The following is a 22,945-nucleotide window of genomic DNA, read 5'->3' on the forward strand; positions in this document are numbered from 1 at the left end:
TACTTATAAGCTCAATTAAATGTAACTAATCACCACCCCCACTGCACAAGCAGCTCACTGATCTCCTCCTATGCTCAATTGTAATCATTTTGATGAGCTTAGTGCAACAAACTATTCCTGGAAGATTCCAGTGCTTTGTAGTTCAAGTTAAAGCAAATCATGAACTATGGGTGACAAGGCACGGTCAACCAATCTCAGGGATAGACTTGTGGACAAGTCAGGAAATGAATACAAAAAAAAATCTTAATGTTTTATAAATCCCTAGATGCACAATAAAGTATTGAATTAAGAAGTGGAAAGTGTTTAGTACTACTAGGACTATTCTCAGATTAAGTTGTCCCTCCAGACTGGATGGAAGATCAAGAAATTGGTCAGAAAAGCTACCAAGGAGCCAATGGCAACTCTGAGGTAGTTATTTATGGTAGAGTGGTCATTGTTGCATTTGACAACAATACCACAAGTGCTCCACAAATGTGGCTTGTGTGGGAGGGATGCAACAAAAAAGCTACTCCTCAAAGATCACATTAAGATCCCTTTCACATGGAAAGCGGAACTGCATGCTAGCTGTGTAGATCAGCCACCAAACTGCAGGCCAATGCGCACCATTTGGTTGCAATGTCATGTAATCAAATGACATTATTTGAAACCACATGTGAGTCAACAGTTGACGCAACGTGATGGTTACTTCGCAGCAGGAAACTGCTGCAAATAAAATCTAGTGGGCAGATGCTGCCATAAAACACACTTGCAGCCATGTGTAAGTATCAAGGGGGTCTATAGGAGCAGCTTACAGTGGACAAACCAGCCAGGAAAGAAGGGAAAATGGATAGGACAAAATAGCGTCAAGTTTCAAATGAAAACCTGCAGCCCTCTGCCACAAAGCGGTCAATGGGAAAAGGTTCACTTTTAATAGGACAATGACCCCAAGTACACAACGTAATTGACAACAAAGGGGCTGAAGGTGAATCAAAGTGAATGCCATTGATTGAGATAGTCAGATCCCGACCCTATTGAATATTTGTGGAATGGGTTAAGGTGGCCATACATCAGGCGACTTGGCGGCCAATCAACCATCCAATTAGATTATTATAATTGAATGAAAATTATGAAAATTGGTGTTGCCAAGTGTATGCCCGATCGACAAAGCGACCAATTTCGGGAAGGAAACTGGTTGCATGGTCAATCGCGCATGCCGCAAGATGTCGGCCGAAGTTGGTTGGTCGAGTGTGCGGCGGTATGGCGGCCAATTTCGGAACGAGCGACGAGACGAAACCCCCGCCGCTGCCACCGCAAAGTATAAATGTTCCCCCCCAGTGTGTGCATTTATACATTACCTGTCCTGTAGTAGTCCTCCACGCAGTGTCCGTAACCTCCGGGCGGCTCTCCATACACAGTACTGGCGCATAGCCTCTGACGCCAGTGGTATGTACGGAGAGCCGCCTGGAGGATTACGGACACTGCATGGAGACTACTACAGGACAGGTAATGTATAAATGCACACACTGGGGGGGAACATTTATACATTGGGGGCAGCGGCGGGGCACAGGCGGTGGGCTCTGTCGATTCTCTAAAGATTTCATGTTGAAATCGAACAAGAATCAGCCTGTAGTAAATGGGCAGAATCAACAAAAAGACAAATTTGTCTCTAATCAGATTCAATTAGAGATACATTTGTCCATTTGTCGAATCTGCCCATAATGGTTAGGTCTATGGGCACCTTTACAGACTGCAGTTCACCAACAGCCACCATCCAATTTTAGTGAGCTTGAACAGTTCTGTAAAGAAGAGTGGTACAATACTGCACAATGTTGAAGTGTAAAGCTGGTAGAAAAGTATCCCAACAACCACGAGGTCATAAATAAAGAAAAAGGTGGTTCCGCAAGATGCTTACTTGGGATGGTGAGTGCAAATAATTTCGAGTTGATGCAGTGTAATGCAAAATTTAGATGCAAATGTGTGCAGCTTGAACATGAACCAATCAAATCCCGCTAAGGTAAAACTCCATTGTTTTTTTTAGTTGATTTTCAAGCTACATACATTTGCATCCAATATGTACATAATCCTGCATCAACTCAAAATTATTTGCATCTCATTGAACATCCCTATTAACACAGGGGGGGCAATTATTTGGTTATCGAATTTATCCATTTACATCTAATTTATCCATTTACTTATTTATTAACTGATGCAATTATATTATTTTACTTGACTACAATAAGTTGCAATGAATACATACAGCTAAAAAAGAAAAAAAAAAGTGTTCATTTCAGATAAAAAAAAAAAAAGGAGGAGTAAAAAAAAAAATGAAAGGGGCAGTTCTTTTCCATACCCGCTGTATCTCTGTGGAAGCTTCCTGATTGATCGATGTCAAAAAAGTCACTTTTAAAGGAAAATACGACCACTGCTATTCCTATGTATCAGACCTGAGCAGAATTTCTAGACATAAAAAGGTAATATCTGAGTACTCCAATTACTAAACTATTGTGGCTGGAGATTAAAGACACCTTAACTGAAGGGGATATGGAGACTGCCATACTTATTTACTATTAACCAAAACCAGTTGCCTGACATCCTGCTGATCTCTTTGACTGCAGTAGTATCTGGATCCCACCCCTCAAACTAGCAAGCAGCTAATCCAGTCAGACTTCAGTCAGAAACACCTGATTTGCACAAGTGTGTTCAGGGTCTATGGCTAAAAGAATTAGCGACAGAAATTGGCCTACTGCCTCTCCCCACCCGTGTCAAAGATTCCTCCCAGGAAAGAGGCACAACACTCTTATACTGGGGGGTGGGGGGACTGGTCGGGGGTTCGTTATGCACATTGGTGGTCACAATGTTGAATGCCATTATGGTTGCGCACTTTAGACAGGGAAGGCCCGATCCCCACATGGCTTGTTGACGAAACCCGCAGGAACACAGACCCGATTGTGCTAGTTTTTTTCCCCACTGAGGCCCAAGTGGGTCGGTGTTGCTGACCAGGCACAGCAAAGGGTGGCTGAGCTTTGAGGTTCTCAGCGTTGGAAAGACCTTGCAGAGGATGAATGGGGAAGCCTCTGGAGGACCCAGAGGCTTTCCCCTGCCACCTATCTAAATTTATTTTGCGCAAACTTCACAGGTTTGCTTTAAAGCCTGAAATAAAGCTTAAGATATTTCATATCTGAGCAATGACTGCATACGTATTACACCTCAGAGTAAATGTAATACACATTATTATTATTATTGATTTATAAAGCGCCAACATATCCCATAGCGCTGTACAAAGTAAGAAACAAACATGGGGTAGAGAGAGATAAATGGAATACACCAATATACAAAATTATATTACAATAGTCCAGACGAGATACTATAAGAGCATGTATTAATATTTTAGTTCCATGATGTTCTCCATAAACACTTACGGTACTTATAATCCCCACACAGCCAGAAAGACATGCACTTACTTTCATATCAGACTGGTCAGTCTTTCGAGTTCTCTTCATTATTTCTTCAATTCTCTACAAAAAGAAAAAAGGGTTAAGTTATGGCCAGTTGTATACCATATTATTATTTAGTATTTATACAGTATAGCACCGACATCTTCCGCAGCGCTGTACAGAGCACATTGGCCTCAATTCACTAAACTTATCTCCTGTCTTTAATAACTCTTCTAGAGTTGTTACCATGGTGATAAGGCATGTAGTATTCAGGAAACATTTTACCTCAGGCAAGCCTAAAGTTAACTCTTCTGTCTTTAAATTAACTCTCCAATCCTTAAAATAACTCCAGAGTTAAAGACAAGCTGTTAATTAGCTGCATGTGAAAATAACTACAGAGGAGGTAAATTAACTACAGAGGAGGTAAATTAACTACAGGAGACGTAACTTTAAGAATGAAGAGGTAAGATAACTCTCTCACTGTGTGGAGGTAAGTTTTCTCTTGCCTTATTATCTCTAGCATGATCTTAGTGAATTGAGGCCATTGTCACTAACTGTCCCTCAGAGGGGCTCACAATATAGTCCCTACCACAGTCATATGTCTAGTGTAGTGTATGTACCGTAGTCTAGGGCCAATTCTGGGAGCCAATTAACCTATCTGTATGTTTTTGGGGATTTGGGAGGAAACTGGAGTACCCAGAGAAAACCCACACAGACACGGGGAGAACATACAAACTCCTTGCAGATGTTGACCTGGCTGAGATTCGAACTGGGGACCCAACGCTGCAAGGCGAGAGCACTAACCACTACGCCACTGTGCTGCCAATATAATCTTGACAGCAAATATTATTTATATATTAACTTGGGATGAAACTTGCTTTTTAAAACTTTGTACCTATTCTTATGTAAAAATAGTTTAGCATAAATCCCCCCAACTTTTTATGCATACATGTACCCATATACATTATTACTTCGCTGATTCCTGAGTGTAAATGTAGCAGAGTGCTGAGTGGAAGGAAGTTCTGAAGGCACACTCCCACTCCTCCCAGCCCCCTCCTGCTGACTTGTCACACAGAAATGGAGCCAAACTGTGCTGCTTTCCACTTGGCTAAACACATTGGCAGTCCTTGTGACGTCAGTGTGTTTAGGCCAGTGGAAAGCAAGGTGCTGTTGCCACGGCGACGCATCACCATGAAGAAGGAGGCGGGGAGGAGCTTTTTTTGTACTGAGCATGTGCGCAGCCAGGGCAGTTACGACACAGGGCCGGATCTGACAGTTTGCGGTGTGTGGTGCACAGGGGTTCTCATTGCATTGTGGGAAATACCGTAACAGCTTTTTCCAACTGCCAAGCAAGCCGCTCCGTGTGCATATACTTCAGACAGTGGTGGGGAACGAGCAAGCAGGACGCGTATGTGCATTGTGGGGGGTAGCGGCTGTGACCTTTTTACTATCTCTCTCTATTATATATATATATATATATATATATATATATATATATATATATATATATATATATATATATATATATATATCTATATATATATATATAGATAGATATATATATATATAGATATATATATATAGATATATATATATATACACACACACACACACACACAAAGGGGGGGAGAAATGTTAAACCAGTGCTCTTAACTGGGAATGGTTACAGTCCTGTTAGTAAAAAATGCTGTTGTGGGCATTATTAAAGGGAACCCGAGGCAGCGTGGTTTGTGTGTGTAGGGGGGATTGGGGCAGATGGGTCACAGAGGCATGGTCTCTGCCTCCTGACATGTCTCTTTGTCCCCCAGGCACCGCTCTTTGCCCCCCCCCCCCCCCATAGCCCCCTGAAATTAGCAACAATATCGGTCGCTAATTTGGAGGGGAATGGGTGGAAATGGATTCCCTGCTAAAAAGCCCGTGTTCTTGCAGGCTTTTCAGAGCTGCCATTGGGCAGCTCTCTCTCCTGGCCACACCCCCTCCCTCTCCCCCACCTTCCTGCACGCTGAGAGATCTCTCTTTCCAGCGTCGTGACCCCAGAGGTCACAAAAGTGAAGGGGAGGCAGTGCAGGAAAACGGAGTGGCAGAGATGGTGGCTTCCTGATCCGCCCAGCACCCCTGGATCAGGTAGCCTAGGTTTTCTTAAATTATAGGAGCCAAACTCGGGCTCTCTGAGTAACAATTGTTTTCCCTGTGTCTCAAGAAGTACCTGGTCCTATTCTTCAGACTTTTGACAATTGTAATAATTATTTACTGGATTTACCATGGTAGTCATACATTCAACTGACTTTTGTTTGTTTCCTACTCTCATTGATAGTCAGCATCAAAAATAAAAATACCAAACCTTTTATGTCACCCTAGTAAAATAAAAATCCCCACTCCATAGTATGGTCTACGTGTCTGCCCTCCATCACCACACCGAGAAATCATGCCCATTCAGAAACATACATATGAAATGGCTGTGGCTAAATTTCAGTGCTGGGTGAAGCAAAAAGACGGCTCACCCTGCTGTAGGCAAACTCCGCTCTGTTCTGCTGCCCCCCCCCCCCCCCCCCCCCCGTACACTGCAGAATACAAGAAGTGCTCAGCAGCGTAACATGATGTTTTAAATGCAATCATTGACTGAAGCAGGTCTTTATGATTGCCACAGCCAATAAGCTTGCATTTATAGACCTGCTGGCTGCCATGTTACCACCCACACTTGCCAGGCTTTTGAAGGCTGCAGTGCCACAGGAAGCATACATTATACAATATACAGTAGAATCCCTTTATAGTAAACTCCAAGAGACCAGGAAAGATAGTTTACTATATCCGAAGTTTACTATATCCGAAGTTTACTATATCAGAATAGGTCATACATTGTATATTTATACAGATGCATCTGGAACCTGAGGACCGAGTTTACTATATCCAGAGGTTTACTATAACGAGATTCTTCTGTACATGTGAAAATAGATATTTTGAGCCAGCGAAAAAGACTGGATAAATGCACAGCACAGATGCAGCATCTGGGAATGATAAGAATTGTCTTAAATCGCCAAGTAGGCATACTTGGCAAATAAAGCTGCAACTGTCATTTTCCAGTGAAGTAGTGGCACTTGTATGTAGCACTTCTAATGCAGGTTTTTTTATTGGTTATAGTAAACAGTTTTATGCAATTCATTTACCTTTTTCCTCTCAAGTCTTTCCTGCATATTTTGCTGCATAATTTTTTCTCGCTCAAGCCGTTGCTTTTCTGCTTCTTCAAGAGCTTTGGCTTCAGCTTCTTCTCTCTTTAAAGAGAAAGGTTTTATTACAAAACGGTCATTGAATGGTTGATAGAAAAGGAACAAATCTGTGACCTCTGGGCACAGCCCAGATCAGAGTCGCCGGTAACGCAGGAGGATTTTACATGCCTGCAGCTGCAGTTCTGCTAATCGCTCCTGCTCCTCCAATTCTCTGCGGACTCTCTCTTCTTGAGCTCTTCTTTCATCTTCCTCCTTCTCCAGTTTTCTTTTCTCTTCTAGTATTTTTTCCTCTTCTTTCATTCTCTGTCTATCCTCTTCTGCTTTACGGGCCATTTCTTCCTGCCTTATCCTGTAACACAACAGCTGCCGTTAAAACTACTTAGCAATTATGTAAAGAAAGAAAAACCTTTTTCCACACAGAAACCGTGCAGCATTCCACACAAGAAATGTGCAGCATTTTCCACCTTTTTTTTAAAATCTGTAATGGTATAAAATCCAGCCCCATTTCTAGGGGCGGGGCAGGTGGGTGTCCGCCCAGGGCGCTGTGAGGGAGGGGGTGCCGTGGCTACACTGGGACTAGGTGCCTCCAGTATACAGTGGTTTGCAAAAGTATTTTGGCCCCCTTTTGTCATATTACTGCCACAAACATGAATCAATTTTATTAGAATTTCACGTGAAAGACCAATACAAAGTGGTGTACACGTGAGAAGTGAAACGAAAATCATACATGATTCCAAACATTTTTTTACAAATAAATAACTGCAAAGAGGAGTGTGCGTAATTATTCAGCCCCTTTGGTCTGAGTGCAGTCTGTTGCCCATAGACATTGCCTGATGAGTGCTAATGACTAAATAGAGTGCACCTGTGTGTAATCTAATGTCAGTACAAATACAGCTGCTCTGTGACCGCTTCAGAGGTTGTCTAAGAGAATATTGGGAGCAACAACACCATGAAGTCCAAAGAACACACCAGATAGGTCAGGGATAAAGTTACTGAGAAATTTAAAGTAGGCCAAAGCCTTGAACATCCCACGGAGCACTGTTCAAGCGATCATTCAGAAATGGGAGTATGGCACAACTGTAAACCTACCAAGACAAGGCCGTCCACCCTAAACTCACAGGCCGAACAAGGAGAGCGCTGATCAGAAATGCAATCAAGAGGCCCATGGTAACTCTGGACGAGCTGCAGAGATCTACAGCTCAGGTGGGGGAATCTGTCCATAGGACAACAATTAGTCATGCACTGCACAAAGTTGGCCTTTATGGAAGAGTGGCGAGAAGAAAGCCATTGTTAACAGAAAAGCATAAGTCGTCCCGTTTGCAGTTTGCCACAAGCCATGTGGGGGACACAGCAAACATGTGGAAGAAGGTGCTCTGGTCAGACGAGACCAAAATTGAACTTTTTGGCCAAAATGCAAAACGCCATGTGTGCCAGAAAACAAACAATGCACATCACTCTGAACACACCACCCCCACTGTCAAATATGGTGGTGGCAGCATCATGCTCTGGGGGTGCTTCTCTTCAGCAGGGACAGGGAAGCTGATCAGAGTTGATGGGAAGATGGATGGAGCCAAATACAGGGCAATCTTGGAAGAAAACCTCTTGGGAGTATGCAAAAGACTTGAGACTGGGGCAGAGGTTCACCTTCCAGCAAGACAACGACCCTAAACATAAAGCCAGGCCAACAATGGAATAGTTTAAAACCTATCCATGTTTTAGAATGGCCCAGTCAAAGTCCAGATCTAAATCCAATCGAGAATATGTGGCAAGATCTGAAAACTGCTGTTCACAAACACTGTCCATCTAATCTGACTGAGCTGGAGCTGTTTTGCAAAGAAGAATGGGCAAGGATTTCAGTCTCTAGATGTGCAAAGCTGGTAGAGACCTAACCGAAAAGACTGGCAGCTGTAATTGCAGCAAAAGGTGGTTCTACAAAGTTTTGACTCAGCAGGCTGAATAATTAAGCACACCCCACTTTGCAGTTATCTTTTTTTATTAAATGTTTGGAATCATGTATGATTTTCGTTCCACCTCTCACGTGTACACCACTTTGTATTGGTCTTTCACGTGGAATTCCAATAAAATTGATTCATGTTTGTGGCAGTAATATGACAAAATGTGGAAAACTTCAAGGGGGCCAAATACTTTTGCAAACCACTGTAGGTGATGGAGGGGGGAGTCACGGCTACACTGGGAATCAGCCGTGTAGAGGGCGGTCCAACTTCTCCCCCTCCCTCTCCCCAGGGCCTTCCTCAGCGCCCCCCCTCCTCTCCTGCAGAGTATGCGCAACGGAAGCCTCTGAGAACACTCACCTCCCTCCTTGCTCCAAGCGATGTTCACTTGAGCCAGGCTCCTCTGTCCGCAATGATGCTAATCAGAAAGTAGAGTGAGTAAGCAGTGCTGCGGACAGAGAACCCCGGCTCAAGTGAACATCGCGCATACTCTTCAGTGGAGGGGGGCCCCAGGGAGGAAAAGTCGGGCCCTTCTCCCCGCAGCTAAGTCACATTGTGGCTGTGGCTCTCCTCTCCATCACCTATACTGGGGGCACCTATGCCTAGCTATCTATACTGGGGAAGCCCACCTGGCTAACCTATACTGGGGGCACCTATACCTAGCTAATCTATACGGGGAGTTGCGACGCAATATTTGCACCCTCGCCCTGGGTACAATTTTGCCTAGAAACTCCCGATAAAATCTAAAACTGATCAGAACAAATAATGGCACTAACTGGTATAACAACTAGATAAATAAAAAATGATCTACAGAGTGCAAATGCACAAAGGAAAAAAAATACTTTGCGTGAACTAACTTCTCTTCCTGTTGCCTCTGAATCCGTTCTTTCTCTTCCCGCTCTCGCTGCTCCCGTGCAAGGCGTCGCTTTTCAGCCAGCATTTTAGCAGCTTCCTCAGCTGTGGTACTTCCTGATGACGCTTTACTACTCGACTCTAAGAAAGAAACCAAAACATTCAATATATACTTAGAAAGCCTGTGTACTCCAAATGTTACCAGCTGAAACATGTCAAAGAAAAAAAAAAAAGAAAAAAAAAAAAAAAAAGAGAGAAAGAAAACTGTTAAGGGAGCATCAATTTTTGGTTTTAAAGGGAACCTTAACTGTAAAAAAAAATGAGTTTTACTTACCTGGGGCATCTACCAGCCCCCTGCAGCTACTCATGGCTCCTCTGGTCCCCCACTGCCAGCTAGTTTCGTTTTTGCCGACTGGGAGTCGGCTGGCCGCTATGCGTACGTTTTTACACATCCCTGCTGGTGCAGGAAGCTATTGCAGACATCAACAAGTACATTTTTACGTGTTACGGGTATTATGCGTAAAATTTTACGCATGACACCCATAACACGTAAAAATGTACTTGTTGATGTCTGCAATAGCTTCCTGCACCAGCAGGGATGCGTAAAATTGTACGCATGTCGGCCGGCCGACTCCCAGTCGGCAAAAACGAAACTAGCTGGCAGCGGGGGACCAGCCAGAGGAGCCATGAGTGACTGCGAGGGCACAGGATGGCTGCAGGGGGCTGGTAGATGCCCCAGGTAAGTAAAACTCTTTTTTTACAGTTAAGGTTCCCTTTAAAGACATTTTGTCACAATTAAGGTGGTCATGCTATTACCCCAGGTAAATTGTGAAAATCTCTCCGGTATTAGATAAAGGGAGGGGGGACACCAAGAGCCCAATAGTGTGATATTGTATAGATGATAATTAATAATGAGTAATATAACAATTTAATACTCACAAACCAGGGTTACCATTAGGCAACCACTGTGAAGGCAGGTGGGGAGATTAACCTGACCCCACTCAGGATTAAAAGTCGCTCTCTGTAGATGGGAAGAAGATGGGTACAACCCTCCACCAAGGGTGGACTTAGCAATATGTAGAAGCTTTCCAGAGGCGCCAATAGAATAAAAGTCACTTAAACGAGCTTAAAACCGATGGGGCAGTGGTGGGCCTATCCCATCCATGCGGACAAAGCAAACAAAGGAAGGACTGTGGCATCAACAGTCAAACAATTTATTTATACTCCACAGTAAAAATAGGCAACGCGTTTCACGGGCTCAATCCCGCTTCATCAGGCCAATGAAAAAGGAGCATACAGCTTAACAGCATCAAAACCACACTGAGCGCCTCTGGAGGCAGAGGCGCTCAGTGTGGTTTTGATGCTGTTAAGCTGTATGCTCCTTTTTCATTGGCCTGATGAAGCGGGATTGAGCCCGTGAAACGCGTTGCCTATTTTTACTGTGGAGTATAAATAAATTGTTGTTTGACTGTTGATGCCACAGTCCTTCCTTTGTTTGCTTTGTCCGCATGGATGGGATAGGCCCACCACTGCCCCATCGGTTTTAAGCTCGTTTAAGTGACTTTTATTCTATTGGCGCCTCTGGAAAGCTTCTACATACTCCGGTATTAGATGTTAAAGTCAACAGGAACTGCACTAAAAAAAAAAAAAGGGGGGGGGGGGAAGCCAGATACTTACCTAAGGAGATGGAAGGCTCTGGGTCCTAATGAGCCTTCCCTCTCCTCTCCCTGTGCCCTCAGTGCAGTATTAAGTATCTGGCTTTTTTTTTTAAACCACGGCTCCCAATTGCTTCAACCTGGCACCACTTTATAGTAGATTACACACATGTTAATGCTGCACAAATCTTATTTATTCATTTGAAGTTATTAGAACTTATGTTTTAATTCAATTTGTAGCCAATTGTGAACCTCCTAAACGATTTGTAAAATGAAATTCTGCTACTATGCAGGCACATTATCTGTATTCCCTGTAGAACAGACTAACCAGAACATGGACTAATGCAGTGACTCACAGTATATGGAATGGCTGAGACATGAACAAAAAGCATGTTAAGCAAGCTAAAATATAGGTTGTCTTCATTCATTGCAATTTATAACCAAGAAGGCTTCTGCAGTGGCACACCTTGCCCGTAGTGTTGGGTGCATTGTTTTTCACACCCTCTGAGGCCCCAAAATAATTGTCAAGTCTGTGCTGACTTATGCAATAAATTAAGAAACTACATTGTGATAGCGGTATTCTAACCTTACCTATTTGATTATCATTGCTATGTATAGTGATGAAATGCACAGATTTCACTTGTGTTTCTGTGATGAAGAAGTAGGAATGTTCATAGCTTGATGTGCATGAAAGATTTGAAGAAACCTCAATAAGCTGAAGAAAAGTCTTTCAAAATATTTTTAGCACTTACAGATTACACAAAGCCATAAAACTGCTTTATATACATGCATAAGTGGAATTTACACACCATCTTTGGTCTTTGCAGTGGTTGCCTCCTTCTCTGAGGCCTGTACATTTTTGGATTCTGAGCTGCTCCCGTCTGTAGATTTCTCCTTTGGTTTGGCTTCTGATTCGGCACTCTTTTTGGTAGCACTTAAGACAGCAGTGGGGGTGAGAGCGGGGCGCTGGATGGGGACCGGCTTGTGGGTCACAGTGGGAGAGGGTGGTCTCTGCTTCATTAAACTTGGAGAAGGAGGACGGTTCCTTTGTGCTTGTGAACTGCTAGTCTTCCTGAAAAAATACAGAAACACAAACGTGTGACTGCAAGACAGCAATACAGTTTCCCAATTCCTACGGGAACCGGGATTGAATATTCTGCCATATTTGAATCATCAAGCTAGATCCCCAGTCACAAGGCAGACTAATTATGTAATGAGCATTGTTTTTTATTAGTAGCAAATAACTTGTTATTTTGGTACACTGTACAGATAGAGCAAAGGTTAATTAATTTAAAGGCACCCTGAGCAGTGATTAAAAAAAATTAATCGGGACTTACCTGTGGCTTCCTCTAGCCCCCCGTAGCCCGCGAGGTTCCTTTGTGTTCCCTCCGTGGTCCCACTGGCGGCTCCGGTAGGTGCACGACCTTGGCAAAAGTCGCGGATGCGCATTACAGAGACCTGACCATCCATCACCTGTGGTTTCATCATGCGTGTCACCATAAGGGTCCTGTCTGTACGATGTCTTTCTAGCGCCACGCATGCGCAGGACCCTTACTGCGATGCACATGAAGACGCCACAGGTGATGGACGTTTGTCTCTATACTGCGCATGCGCGACTTTTGCCAAAGTTGCACACCTACCAGAGCCGCCAGCAGGGAGGGACCCAAAGAACATCGAGGGACCCCGCAGGCTGCAGTGGGCTGGATGAAGCCCCAGGTAAGTCCAGATTTCATTTTTTAATCACTGCTCAGAGTCTCTAACAATAGCAACATCAAGTCTGCCCAATAAGTCAATCTGTTTCAGATAACTAGTGAAGGATAACAAACTTACCAGTCACTTGCACCATAGGAGGCCTGCACGCTATCAGGGATTGATTGTACAATTTTACCAAATCTATGTAGAAGAAGGGTAAACTGAGTGAAAATACTTTGTAATATGAGTTTTTGTTTGCTCTTCTAAAGGTTATCTTCTAGTGGCTGGATGGTGTAATGGTTAAGGGCTCTGCCTCTGACGCAGGAGACCAGGGTTCGAATCTCGGCTCTGCCTGTTCAGTAAGCCAGCACCTATTCAGTAGGAGACCTTAGGCAAGTCTCCCTAATACTGCTACTGCCTATAGAGCGCGTCCTAGGGGCTGCAGCTCTGGCGCTTTGAGTCCGCCAGGAGAAAAGCGCTATATAAATGTTATTGGTCTTGTCTTGTCTAGACAGCAAAATGCAGAGCAGAGGTTTGCCTCCTGCAGGGTCCGTAGAGAAAAAACTCTGTCTGCTCTCTCACCATCATAGATCCCAACTGCCCCTATTGAAGGCACAGTCCCTCTTTGGACATAAGTGTGTGTGGGGGGTGGGGTGAGCCTTGGGGAATTAGGGTGGCCATACATCTGTCGACTCGGCAACCAACTGTTTTGATAATTACAATCTAATTGGATGAAAATTGGTGCCACCACAAGCATGCTCGATGATGATGGCTGATGCGGTTGATCGGGTGCGCACGGTAACGGCATGCGATAATCACAAACAGACACACTGTGTAATTGTATTATGTGACCCCCGAATCTGCCTGTGATGTTATATTTTACCTGTCACGCTGTCCTGCAAGTGTCCTTCTTTCTGTATTTCCACATGGGCGCCCCAAATGACAACCACCATATAGCAAGTGGGGAGCATGTGTCACGCCATTTAGGCTGAGACTGCCATGAACACGGGCCTCTAGTTTGTGTTTTCCCTCCAGGCCGAAAGGTTCCAGTGCTCCCCTGTGGGTAGCAGTGACAGTGACACCATCCAGCCACACTGTACATTTACCAGCTTCCCCGCCCTCTAATTGCTCTGTAATTGGGTGTTTATTTCCCTCAGCCAGCCTAGTGTTTTACATTGCCTTACACAAAAATCTGAATGCAGCAAGCCCTGCATCAGTCCTTAATCATTAAATGAGAGGTAGCCTGGGAGGAAATCTCCCCCCTTTCCCCCTGGCCAGTCCTCCCCTGGCTACCCATCAGATCAGACCCTAATCTGCCCCTTGCGGGCACCCAATTACCCGCCCACACCCTCAGATCGCCCTCAGACCCCCCCAGTGCATTGCTTGCATCTATTCCCCCCTCTAATCACCCCCTGAGACACCCATCAATCACCTCCTGTCACCCCCTAGCACACCTACCCATCAGATCAGGCCCTAATTTGCCCCGTGTGGGCTCCTGATCACTCGGCAAAACCCTCAGATCCCCCTCAGACTCCCTTCTGATCACCTCCCCAGTGCATTGATTGCATCTATTCTCCCCTCTAATCACCCCCTGAGACACCCATCAATCACCTACTGTCACCCCCTAGCACTCCTATCCAGGCCCCAATCTGCCCCTGCGGGCTTCTGATCACCCAGCCAAACCCTCACCCCGCCTCACCGCAGTGACAGAATTTTTTTTTCTGATAACTGCTGGTCTCTACGACTTAATTGTGGCTGAGACCAACCGTTATGCCCCACAATAAGCAACCGCCAATCCAAGAAGGTACCATGCACAGCCTTTTCGGTGGAAACCACTCCAAGTTTCCGAACGTAATATTTTTGGGGGCCTTCTCCTTAACATGGGTCTAGTCAAAAAGAATGTATTGCGGTTTTATTGGTCTACGCACCAATACATCACATGCCCATGTTCTCTGCTGCCATGTCCAGGTCACGATTTGAGAACATCCTGCGCTTCCTGCACTTCAGTGCTAATACAACCTGTCATCTAAGAGGCCACCCTGCTTATGACTGGCTCCACACAATTCAGCACCTCATAGACCACCTGTCATCAAAATTTGCAGAAGCTTATACCCCTTAACAGTCATTTCGAGGCATTTGTTTTCCAGACTACTCCGCACGGTTTTGGGCCCCTAAAATGCCAGGGCAGTATAGGAACCCCACAAGTGACCTCATTTTAGAAAGAAGACACCCCAAGGTATTCTGTTAGGTGTATGATGAGTTCATAGAAGATTTTATTTTTTGTCACAAGTTAGTGGAAAATGACCCTTTGTGAAAAAAAAAACAATAAAAATCAACTTCCGCTAACTTGTGACAAAAAATAAAATCTTCTATGAACTCACCATACTCCTAACGGAATTCCTTGAGGTGTCGTCTTTCTAAAATGGGGTCACTTGTGGGGTTCCTGGCATTTTAGGGGCCCTAAACCGTGAGAAGTAGCCTGGAAATCAAATGCCTCAAAATGACCTGTGAAATCTTAACCTATTTTGGTTCCTGGACGTAGTTTCTATGTCCAGGAACCATGCGCGCTACCGCGCGCTCCCGCATCCGATTGCGCACGTGCACGCGCACTCCCGGCCGCGGATTCGGTAGCCAGGGAATCAATGTATCGGGCTATGATGCCGATCATTGATTCCTCTCCCCCGCTGAAAAAGCGACAGCTTCTCTCAGAAGCTGCGCCTTTTCTGGCCGTTCCCTCTCCGATGAGTCACTCTAAGCGTGTGTTACGCTTAGAGTGACGTCATGTAAACAAACTCATGGCCGCCATCTTGTGGCCAAAAAGTAATACTACACCTGTAAGGGAAAAAAAATACAAATTAACACACATTTACATTATAAATCTATTGTTTACCTCCCACCCTCCCAAAACTACCCAAATAAAATGTTTACTATAAAAAAAAACAACAAAAAAAAAAACATTACAATAAAAAAAAAAAAAAAACATGTAAATATTTACCTAAGGGTCTAAACTTTTTAAATATCAATGTAAAGATGAAATATTTCTATATTTTTTTTATTTTAAACTTGTAAATAGTGATAGATGCAAAATGGAAAAAATGCACCTTTATTTCCAAATAAAATATTGTCGCCATACATTGTGATAGGGACATAATTTTAACGGTGTAATAACCGGGACATATGGGCAAATACAATACGTGAGTTTTAATTATGGAGGCATGTATTATTTTAAAACTATAATGGCTAAAAACTGAGAAATAATGAATGTTTCCATTTTTTTTTTATTCTTCCTGTTAAAATGCATTTACAGTAAAGTGGCTCTTAGCAAAATGTACCCCCCAAAGAAAGCCTAATTGGTGGCGGAAAAAACAAGATATAGATCAGTGCATTGTGATAAGTAGTGATAAAGTTATAGGCTAATGAATGGGAGGTGAACATTTCTCACGTGAAAACGACGGAACCTGAATGGGTTAAAGGTACGCATAGGACTGTGGGCCCCTTAGCGCACCTAGGCTGCAAAAAAAGTAAAATAAGAGAAAACCGAGAGCCCAATATGGTGTGGTATGTTCAAGGCAATTGGTAAATGGTTTAGTGAGAAAATTTATACTCACAAACATGGGTTACCATTCAGGCAACCACTATATAGGCAGGTGAGGAGATTAAGCCTGTCCTCACTCAGGAATAAGAAGTCGCTCTCTGTAGTAAGGAAACAAGAGAAGGGTAGCACCTCTCTCCACCAAGAGTGGACACAGTATGTGTCTTCATATAAATCAATACATTTATTAAACAGTACCCCAAACAATAGTGCAACTATGTTTGCACTATTGTTTGGGGTACTGTTTAATAAATGTATTGATTTATATGAAGACAGGATTTCGTGTCTGCTTTTGGGAGGCAAGCCCACCACTTCCTCCAAGCATTTTTAAAGTTTTTATCAAATTTTATCCTGCTGGCGCCTCTGTTCTACATGCAAAAAAAAGTGTCACACATGTGGTATCGCTGTACTCATCGGAAGTAGTATAATGTGATTTGGGGTGTATTTTTACACATACCCATGCTGGTGGGAGAAATCTCTCTGTAAATGGACAATTGTGTGTAAAAAAAATCAAAACATTCTCATTTACAGAGATATTTCTCCCACCCAGCATGGGTATGTGTAAAAATACACCCCAAAACACATTATACTATTTCTCCTGAGTACGGCGATACCACATGTGACACTTTTTGCAGGCTAGGTGCGCTTAGGGGCCCAAAGTCCTATGAGCACCTTTAGGCTTTACAGGGGTGCTTACAATTTAGCAACCCCTAAAATGCCAGGACAGTAAACACCCCACAAATGACCCCATTTTGGAAAGTAGACACCCCAAAGTTTTCAGAGAGAGTCATGGTGAGTCCGTGGCAGATTTCAATTTTTTTTATTTTTTTTTGGTCACAAGTTAGCAGAAATTGAAACTTTTTTTTAGTTGTTTTTTTTGTCACAAAGTTTCATTTTCCGCTAACTTGTGACAAAAAAAAAAAATTATGACCTCACCATGCCTCTTGGTGAATACTTTGGGATGTCTTCTTTTCGAAATGGGGTCATTTGGGGGGTATTGATACTATCCTGGAATTCTAGCACCTCATGAAACATGACAGGTGCTCAGAAAAGTCAGAAATGGGTCAAACTGCGGAAATTCACTTTTTGCACCATAGTTTGTAAACGCTATAACTTTTACCAAAAACAAAAAAAATTCCAATAAGTGTCTATTTATTGATCAAAGACCTGTAGCACAATAAATTTAGACAAAAATTTATATAGAAATTTTACTATATTTGAAAAATGTCAGCACAGAAAGTAAAACAAAAATCGTTTTTTTTTACAAAATTCATGTCTTTTTTGATGAATATAATAAAAACTAAAAATCACAGCAGCAATCAAATAGCACCAAAAGAAAGCTGTATGAGTGACAAGAAAAGGAGGTAAAATTAATTAAGATAGTCAGTTGTATGACCGAGCAATAAGCCGTTAAAGCTGCAGTGGTCTGAATGGAAAAAAAAGTGTCTGGTCCTTAAGGGGTGAAAAGACTGCAGTCCTTAAGTTGTTAAAGAAAATTGCAGCTAAAATCAGATAAACTGTAATATTAAATATAGGTATTACATTGGCATAACTAAAAATAAACCTTCCTCTGACTGTTATACATGCAGTACTTTTACTCCTAAACTTGTCTGCAATCTTTACAATGACTTAACTGCACATTGGTATGATTTCACTTTGTACAACATATTAGCTACCTTTGTGACCCTTCTGAACCTACACCTCTAGAGTTTGAATTAAGCACACATGCATTTGGAGCATGTACAAATGTAAGTCAAGTGGGGAAGCAACTGAATGCAGTAACGTACTGCCCGCACTTGTTTCCCAAGCCAGTAGAACTAACTGCACAGGCACTGGAAGGTTAATCAACTGGGCAAGGGTGTGAACGTCTATTCCATACATGTCAAACTCCGGCCTGTGGGCCAAATCTGGCCCTCAGAGCCATTAAATTTGGCCCTCAAGTGGGTTTCCCACTTTGCATTATGTTTGGCCCACTCTAGACCACCAGAGAAGCTATATTGGAGGTGAAGCCCTAGAACACCAGAGAAGCCATATGAGGGAGGTAACAGAAAGCACTAAACACTAGGGAACTGTATAGGGGAGGTTGGGGCCTCTAGACACCAGGGAACTGTATAGGGGAGGGAGGACCACTAGACACCAGGGAACAGTATAGGGGTTGGAGGGAAGTCATTGGACACCTGGGAACTTCAGAAGGTGGCCAGTAGACATTAAGGTTGGCCCACGACTAAGTCCCAGTGTACAAATTCAACCCTTTTTGTATTTGTGTTTGACATCCCTGGTCTATTCACTTCTTCTTAGAAGGTCCTTGCCAATGCTGCAGATACAGCAGCAAGTATTTTTACCAGTATGAGGGCGGATGTTGGCATTAAGAGGGAGAAGGCCAGTTTGATATGGGGGAGGTGAAAGTATAGTTTTAAAGAAATACAGGCCACACTGTTTGAGGGGGGAAGGGGGAGGTTAAGAGAAGGATACCATGGCCCACTTAAAATGTGGTTGTGTGAGATCTGGGGGGGGGGGGGGCAATGCATTTTCACATGCCTGCACCATAGCCCCTGAACCTTGGGAGTCCTTTAAGACCCCTCAACCAAACTTCATGTTCTCTCTTCTCTCCCCCCAACATCAATAAATGCTTAGAAAGGAAAGTGGTCCTCGACCCCAAAAAGGTTGGGGACCACTAATTTATAGTACTTGCCAATTCAGAAATGCGTTTTTAATTGCATTTTGGAGCAATTGCAATTTTGCCCTTTTTGGAATGAATGCAGTTGGTTCCAGGAAAAGCATAAAAATGCTGCAGGCAGTGTTTTTGTTACTGCCCTGCAAACGCAACGTTGCTGCGGGCCCACACCCGCAGCCTTTCGGGAGCAAAGCACTTTAAGGAAACGCCGGGATTCCTAGAAAGCAAAAATGCCACTGAAAGTACTCTAGTGGGCACTCAGCCTAATAGTGTACAGCCAGATTTCCCAGTCAAACCAGCAGATGGAGCTCTACATACATAATCTATTTGTGATGAGAAATGAACAGGAGTAAATACAGAACGAGGCACTTACTTTTCAAGTGTTGGTGATGGCGCTCGCTTTGCTGTGTTGGCTGGAGAGGGAGACCGCCTCTGCAGGGTAACATTAGGAGATGGGGGACGTTTCCCAACTGAAGGAGGTGAAGACTTTTCCTGCTCTGGTTTCTATTAAGCATTATAACAAGTTACTTAGAGCACAGCAAGAATTTTAAAAACCTTGTGATCAAAGCAATGTTCATTATCTACCTCAACAATACATGCCTGAATATATATGCATAATCAGCATGTCAGCCGTCAATTGTACATTATCAGAGGAGCCGACAACGAAGACACTGAAAAAAGTTCTGTCAAAGCCAAATACCAACCTAGCAGCAAGACTATAATAAAGCTGCTAAGAAAAGGTCTGGGGAATACAAATCCAACCTCTCAGGCCATAAACCAGTTTATTTTATATTACCCAGACAAGTTCATTCCATACCAAGAGCTCATGTTTTGTGAATATCCAAAAAGGTAGTAAAATCAAGCTGGTGAGACACTAATTATACACCTGTGCATATATACGAGGCTAACTCCTAATTATCATATGACACTGCGCCTGCCGGGATCCACAAGTTTTTGAAGTCCATGTAAAACACTTTTGGCAGGATTCACAAAGCTTTTCACCTTATCTATGTTACATTTGTAAGCTCCCAAAGAGCAAAAAAAATATAATTAAAGGTAAGAAAAGGAATATTGAAATGAAGTTATTCAGAAACAACTTACTTTACTGATCATTTTGTTTCTAAATGTGCTGGAAGGGTATTTATATCAATTAGGCGATAAGTAACTTATGATTAGTTTTAGTTTTGGGGATAGAGCCCATTGTCAATTAATGTCCAACTAACATGGTCAACATCTTCCGGTTCTCATTCCAGGAACTCAATTAGAAAGAAATTATTGTACATTTCCCTCCCCCCCCCCCTCCCGGGACAAAACGATCTTCCGGCCCCTGCCGCAGCTCACTTCCTGTATTTTGCAACTTAAAGAGACACTGAAGCGAAAAAAAAATGATATTATGATTTGTATGTGTAGCACAGCTAAGAAATAAAACATTAAGATCAGATACATCAGTGTAATTGTTTCCAGTACAGGAAGAGTTGAGAAACTCCAGTTGTTATCTCTATGCAAACAAGCCATTAAGCTCTCCGACTAACTAAAGGTCCGTACACACGCCGGACTTTAGGCAACGACGGGTCCGTCGTTGCCTCCCGCTGGGTGGGCGTGCCAGCGACAGTCCGGCGTGTGTACGCTCTGTCGTCAGACTGATACGGCTGTTTCTGAGCGATCCGCCCGGCGGATCGCTCATAAACAGCCGTATCAGTCTGACGACAGAGCGTACACACGCCGGACTGTCGCTGGCACGCCCACCCAGCGGGAGGCAACGACGGACCCGTCGTTGCCTAAAGTCCGGCGTGTGTACGGACCTTTAGTCGTGGAGAGGGCTGTTATCTGACTTTTATTATCTCAACTGTAATTGAACTGTTTACTTTTCCTCTGCTAGAGGAGATGTCATTACTTCACAGACTGCTCTGAAAGACTCATTTTGAATGCTGAGTGTTGTGTAATCTGCACATATTATAGAATAATTCAATGTTAGAAAAAACACTATATACCTGAAAATAAAAGTATGAGAATATTTTCTTTGCTGCTAATCTTCTAGTAATTATTCATAGTACACAACCAATTCACTATATCATATTTTTTTTTCCGCTTCAGTGTCTCTTTAAATGTCACGTTCCACTGTGTCTCCCACTGACGTCGCCAGGAGATTTCTGCGCAAGCGCAGTGACTGCGGCATTACAGTAGCAAAAACCCAGAAAGTGAGCCACGACGGGGACCGGAGGATCGTTTTGTCCCGGCACAGGCACAGTACATCTGTGGGGGGCTGGTAGAAGCCCCAGGTAAGTTGAACTTTTTTTTTTGGACCCTTACAGTTGTCCTAACCACTTAACGTCCAGCCAACGCCGATAGGCGGTGGCTGGTCGCAGTGGTATTTCCAAGGAAACGGCCGTTCCATGTCAGTTCACGGAGGGAGTCTCTGAACAGCCTGCGAGCTTCCGATCGCGGCTCGCAGGCAAAATGTAAACACCGGGGGAAGAAATCACAGTCACAGCAGCGTCGTAAAGGAGTTCGGCGATCCCCAGCCTCTGATTGGCTGAAGCCTATCAGAGGCGGTACAGGATGGATCGCCATCCTGTACCATCCACAGTAGTGAGGAGAGGGAGGGAAGGAGAGGGAGGGTGGAATAGCGCTGCGGAGGGGGGCTTTGAGGAGCCCTCCTCCGCAAGGCACAAAGCAGCGGCGGCGATCAGACCGCACCCCAGCAGGACATCCCCCTAGTGGGGAAAATAGAGGGGAGGGGATGGGGGGGGGGGGGGGGGGGGGGGGAGTCTGATCACCCTGCCTGCCACATGATCTATGCTGGGGGCTGAAGAGCCCACCCAGCACAGATCAATGCAAATTTAAGCTATAAAATAGCAATACCTCATATTGGGGAAAGTAGGCCGTTGGAATATGGAACACCGTCACCGCCGTGCACCAGAATGAGCTCTTTTGAGCGAGGTTTTTCAGCATGCCTGGTTGAACGTTTTGATCGATTTCACTAAAAAAATCAATTGAAATGATCGATTGGTTGCATCATTAACCATTATGACTGGACTGGCCGCAAATTGAGTAATGTATGGGCATATTTATTGTTGCTCCACAGCACTATGCAAACACCTGGTTATCATCAGATGTTCCAAGTGGGGACCCACTGCAGCTTATCAGATAAAAAAGCCATGCTACATGCTTTACACTTTCCATAGACGTCTAACAACTCTTTATGTTGAAAATATAAGACATGTGGAGACATTCATATAACAGAAAGCCATTTGTGTACCTGACTAGGTTCAGCAGTGCTGGCACTGGAGGGAGAACTTTGAGAGGACTTCAGGCGGTCAATACTACGGCTGCGCATGGGACCTTTAGAGACGGAGGGTGGGGTACTGATGGTAGTGGCTGAAGCTGAACGAGGACAGAGGTAAGATTCTATAAAGTTAAGAATATGACAGACAAACAGAGAGCCAAGTGCAGAGCATAACAGAGGAAAAGGGAGAGAAAGAGAGAAAGACCGTGTGTTAGAAATGGTAAGGAAGCTCACCGCAGAAGTGCGCAGTGCAGCAGTTCACACAAAGCACCATCACCATATGTTAAGTGTACAAAAGCAACAGTACCAAGAAGAAAGACCCCTTTAGAATGGACAGCAACATGACAGGGTCTATTTACTAAGCTGTTTTGTGGCACATTCCAAAAAATAACCTTTTACAAGTGTAACATGCCAAATCATGTACACATACATTTGGGATTAAAAGAAAATAAAAAAAACAACAAAAAATACACCTTGTCATATTTCTTAATCAAAAGAGGAACTCCAAGCAATGTGGAAAATTGGACATATCGTGGCAAAAGTTAGGGCAGGTTCACACGACAGTTTCAGGGGCCAGCGAAAGCATCTTTTAAAAGGGGCCTACC

The 22,945-nt window shown here is 43.7% G+C and overlaps 1 protein-coding gene and 1 long non-coding RNA gene across 11 annotated transcripts in view; one reads left to right on the top strand and one right to left on the bottom strand.

Moving 5' to 3' along the window:
• The window catches only part of MAP7D3 (MAP7 domain containing 3), a 119,397-nt gene that overhangs the window by 14,829 nt on the left and 81,623 nt on the right, over window positions 1–22,945 (bottom strand). For 6 of the 8 annotated variants that reach the window (XM_068250974.1, XM_068250979.1, XM_068250975.1 and 3 more), the window contains 7 exons: window positions 22,314–22,462; window positions 19,428–19,558; window positions 11,906–12,168; window positions 9,447–9,582; window positions 6,806–6,986; window positions 6,578–6,682; window positions 3,441–3,494 (listed from right to left, as the gene is read on the bottom strand). In XM_068250974.1, the coding sequence (XP_068107075.1) occupies window positions 3,441–3,494; window positions 6,578–6,682; window positions 6,806–6,986; window positions 9,447–9,582; window positions 11,906–12,168; window positions 19,428–19,558; window positions 22,314–22,462 (1,019 nt within the window). The remainder of the gene's footprint in view (window positions 1–3,440; window positions 3,495–6,577; window positions 6,683–6,805; window positions 6,987–9,446; window positions 9,583–11,905; window positions 12,169–19,427; window positions 19,559–22,313; window positions 22,463–22,945) is intronic. The other 2 variants (XM_068250978.1, XM_068250973.1) reach the window with 1 other exon arrangement.
• LOC137529065 (uncharacterized) overlaps window positions 4,744–22,945 on the top strand; it is a 59,579-nt gene continuing 41,377 nt past the window's right edge. For all 3 annotated transcript variants that reach the window (XR_011023572.1, XR_011023570.1, XR_011023571.1), the window contains exons 1-2: window positions 4,744–4,821; window positions 22,322–22,454. This is a non-coding gene — a long non-coding RNA (uncharacterized lncRNA). The remainder of the gene's footprint in view (window positions 4,822–22,321; window positions 22,455–22,945) is intronic.

This window comes from Hyperolius riggenbachi, chromosome 8 (genome assembly GCF_040937935.1).
Source record: "Hyperolius riggenbachi isolate aHypRig1 chromosome 8, aHypRig1.pri, whole genome shotgun sequence".
Lineage (NCBI taxonomy): Eukaryota > Metazoa > Chordata > Amphibia > Anura > Hyperoliidae > Hyperolius > Hyperolius riggenbachi.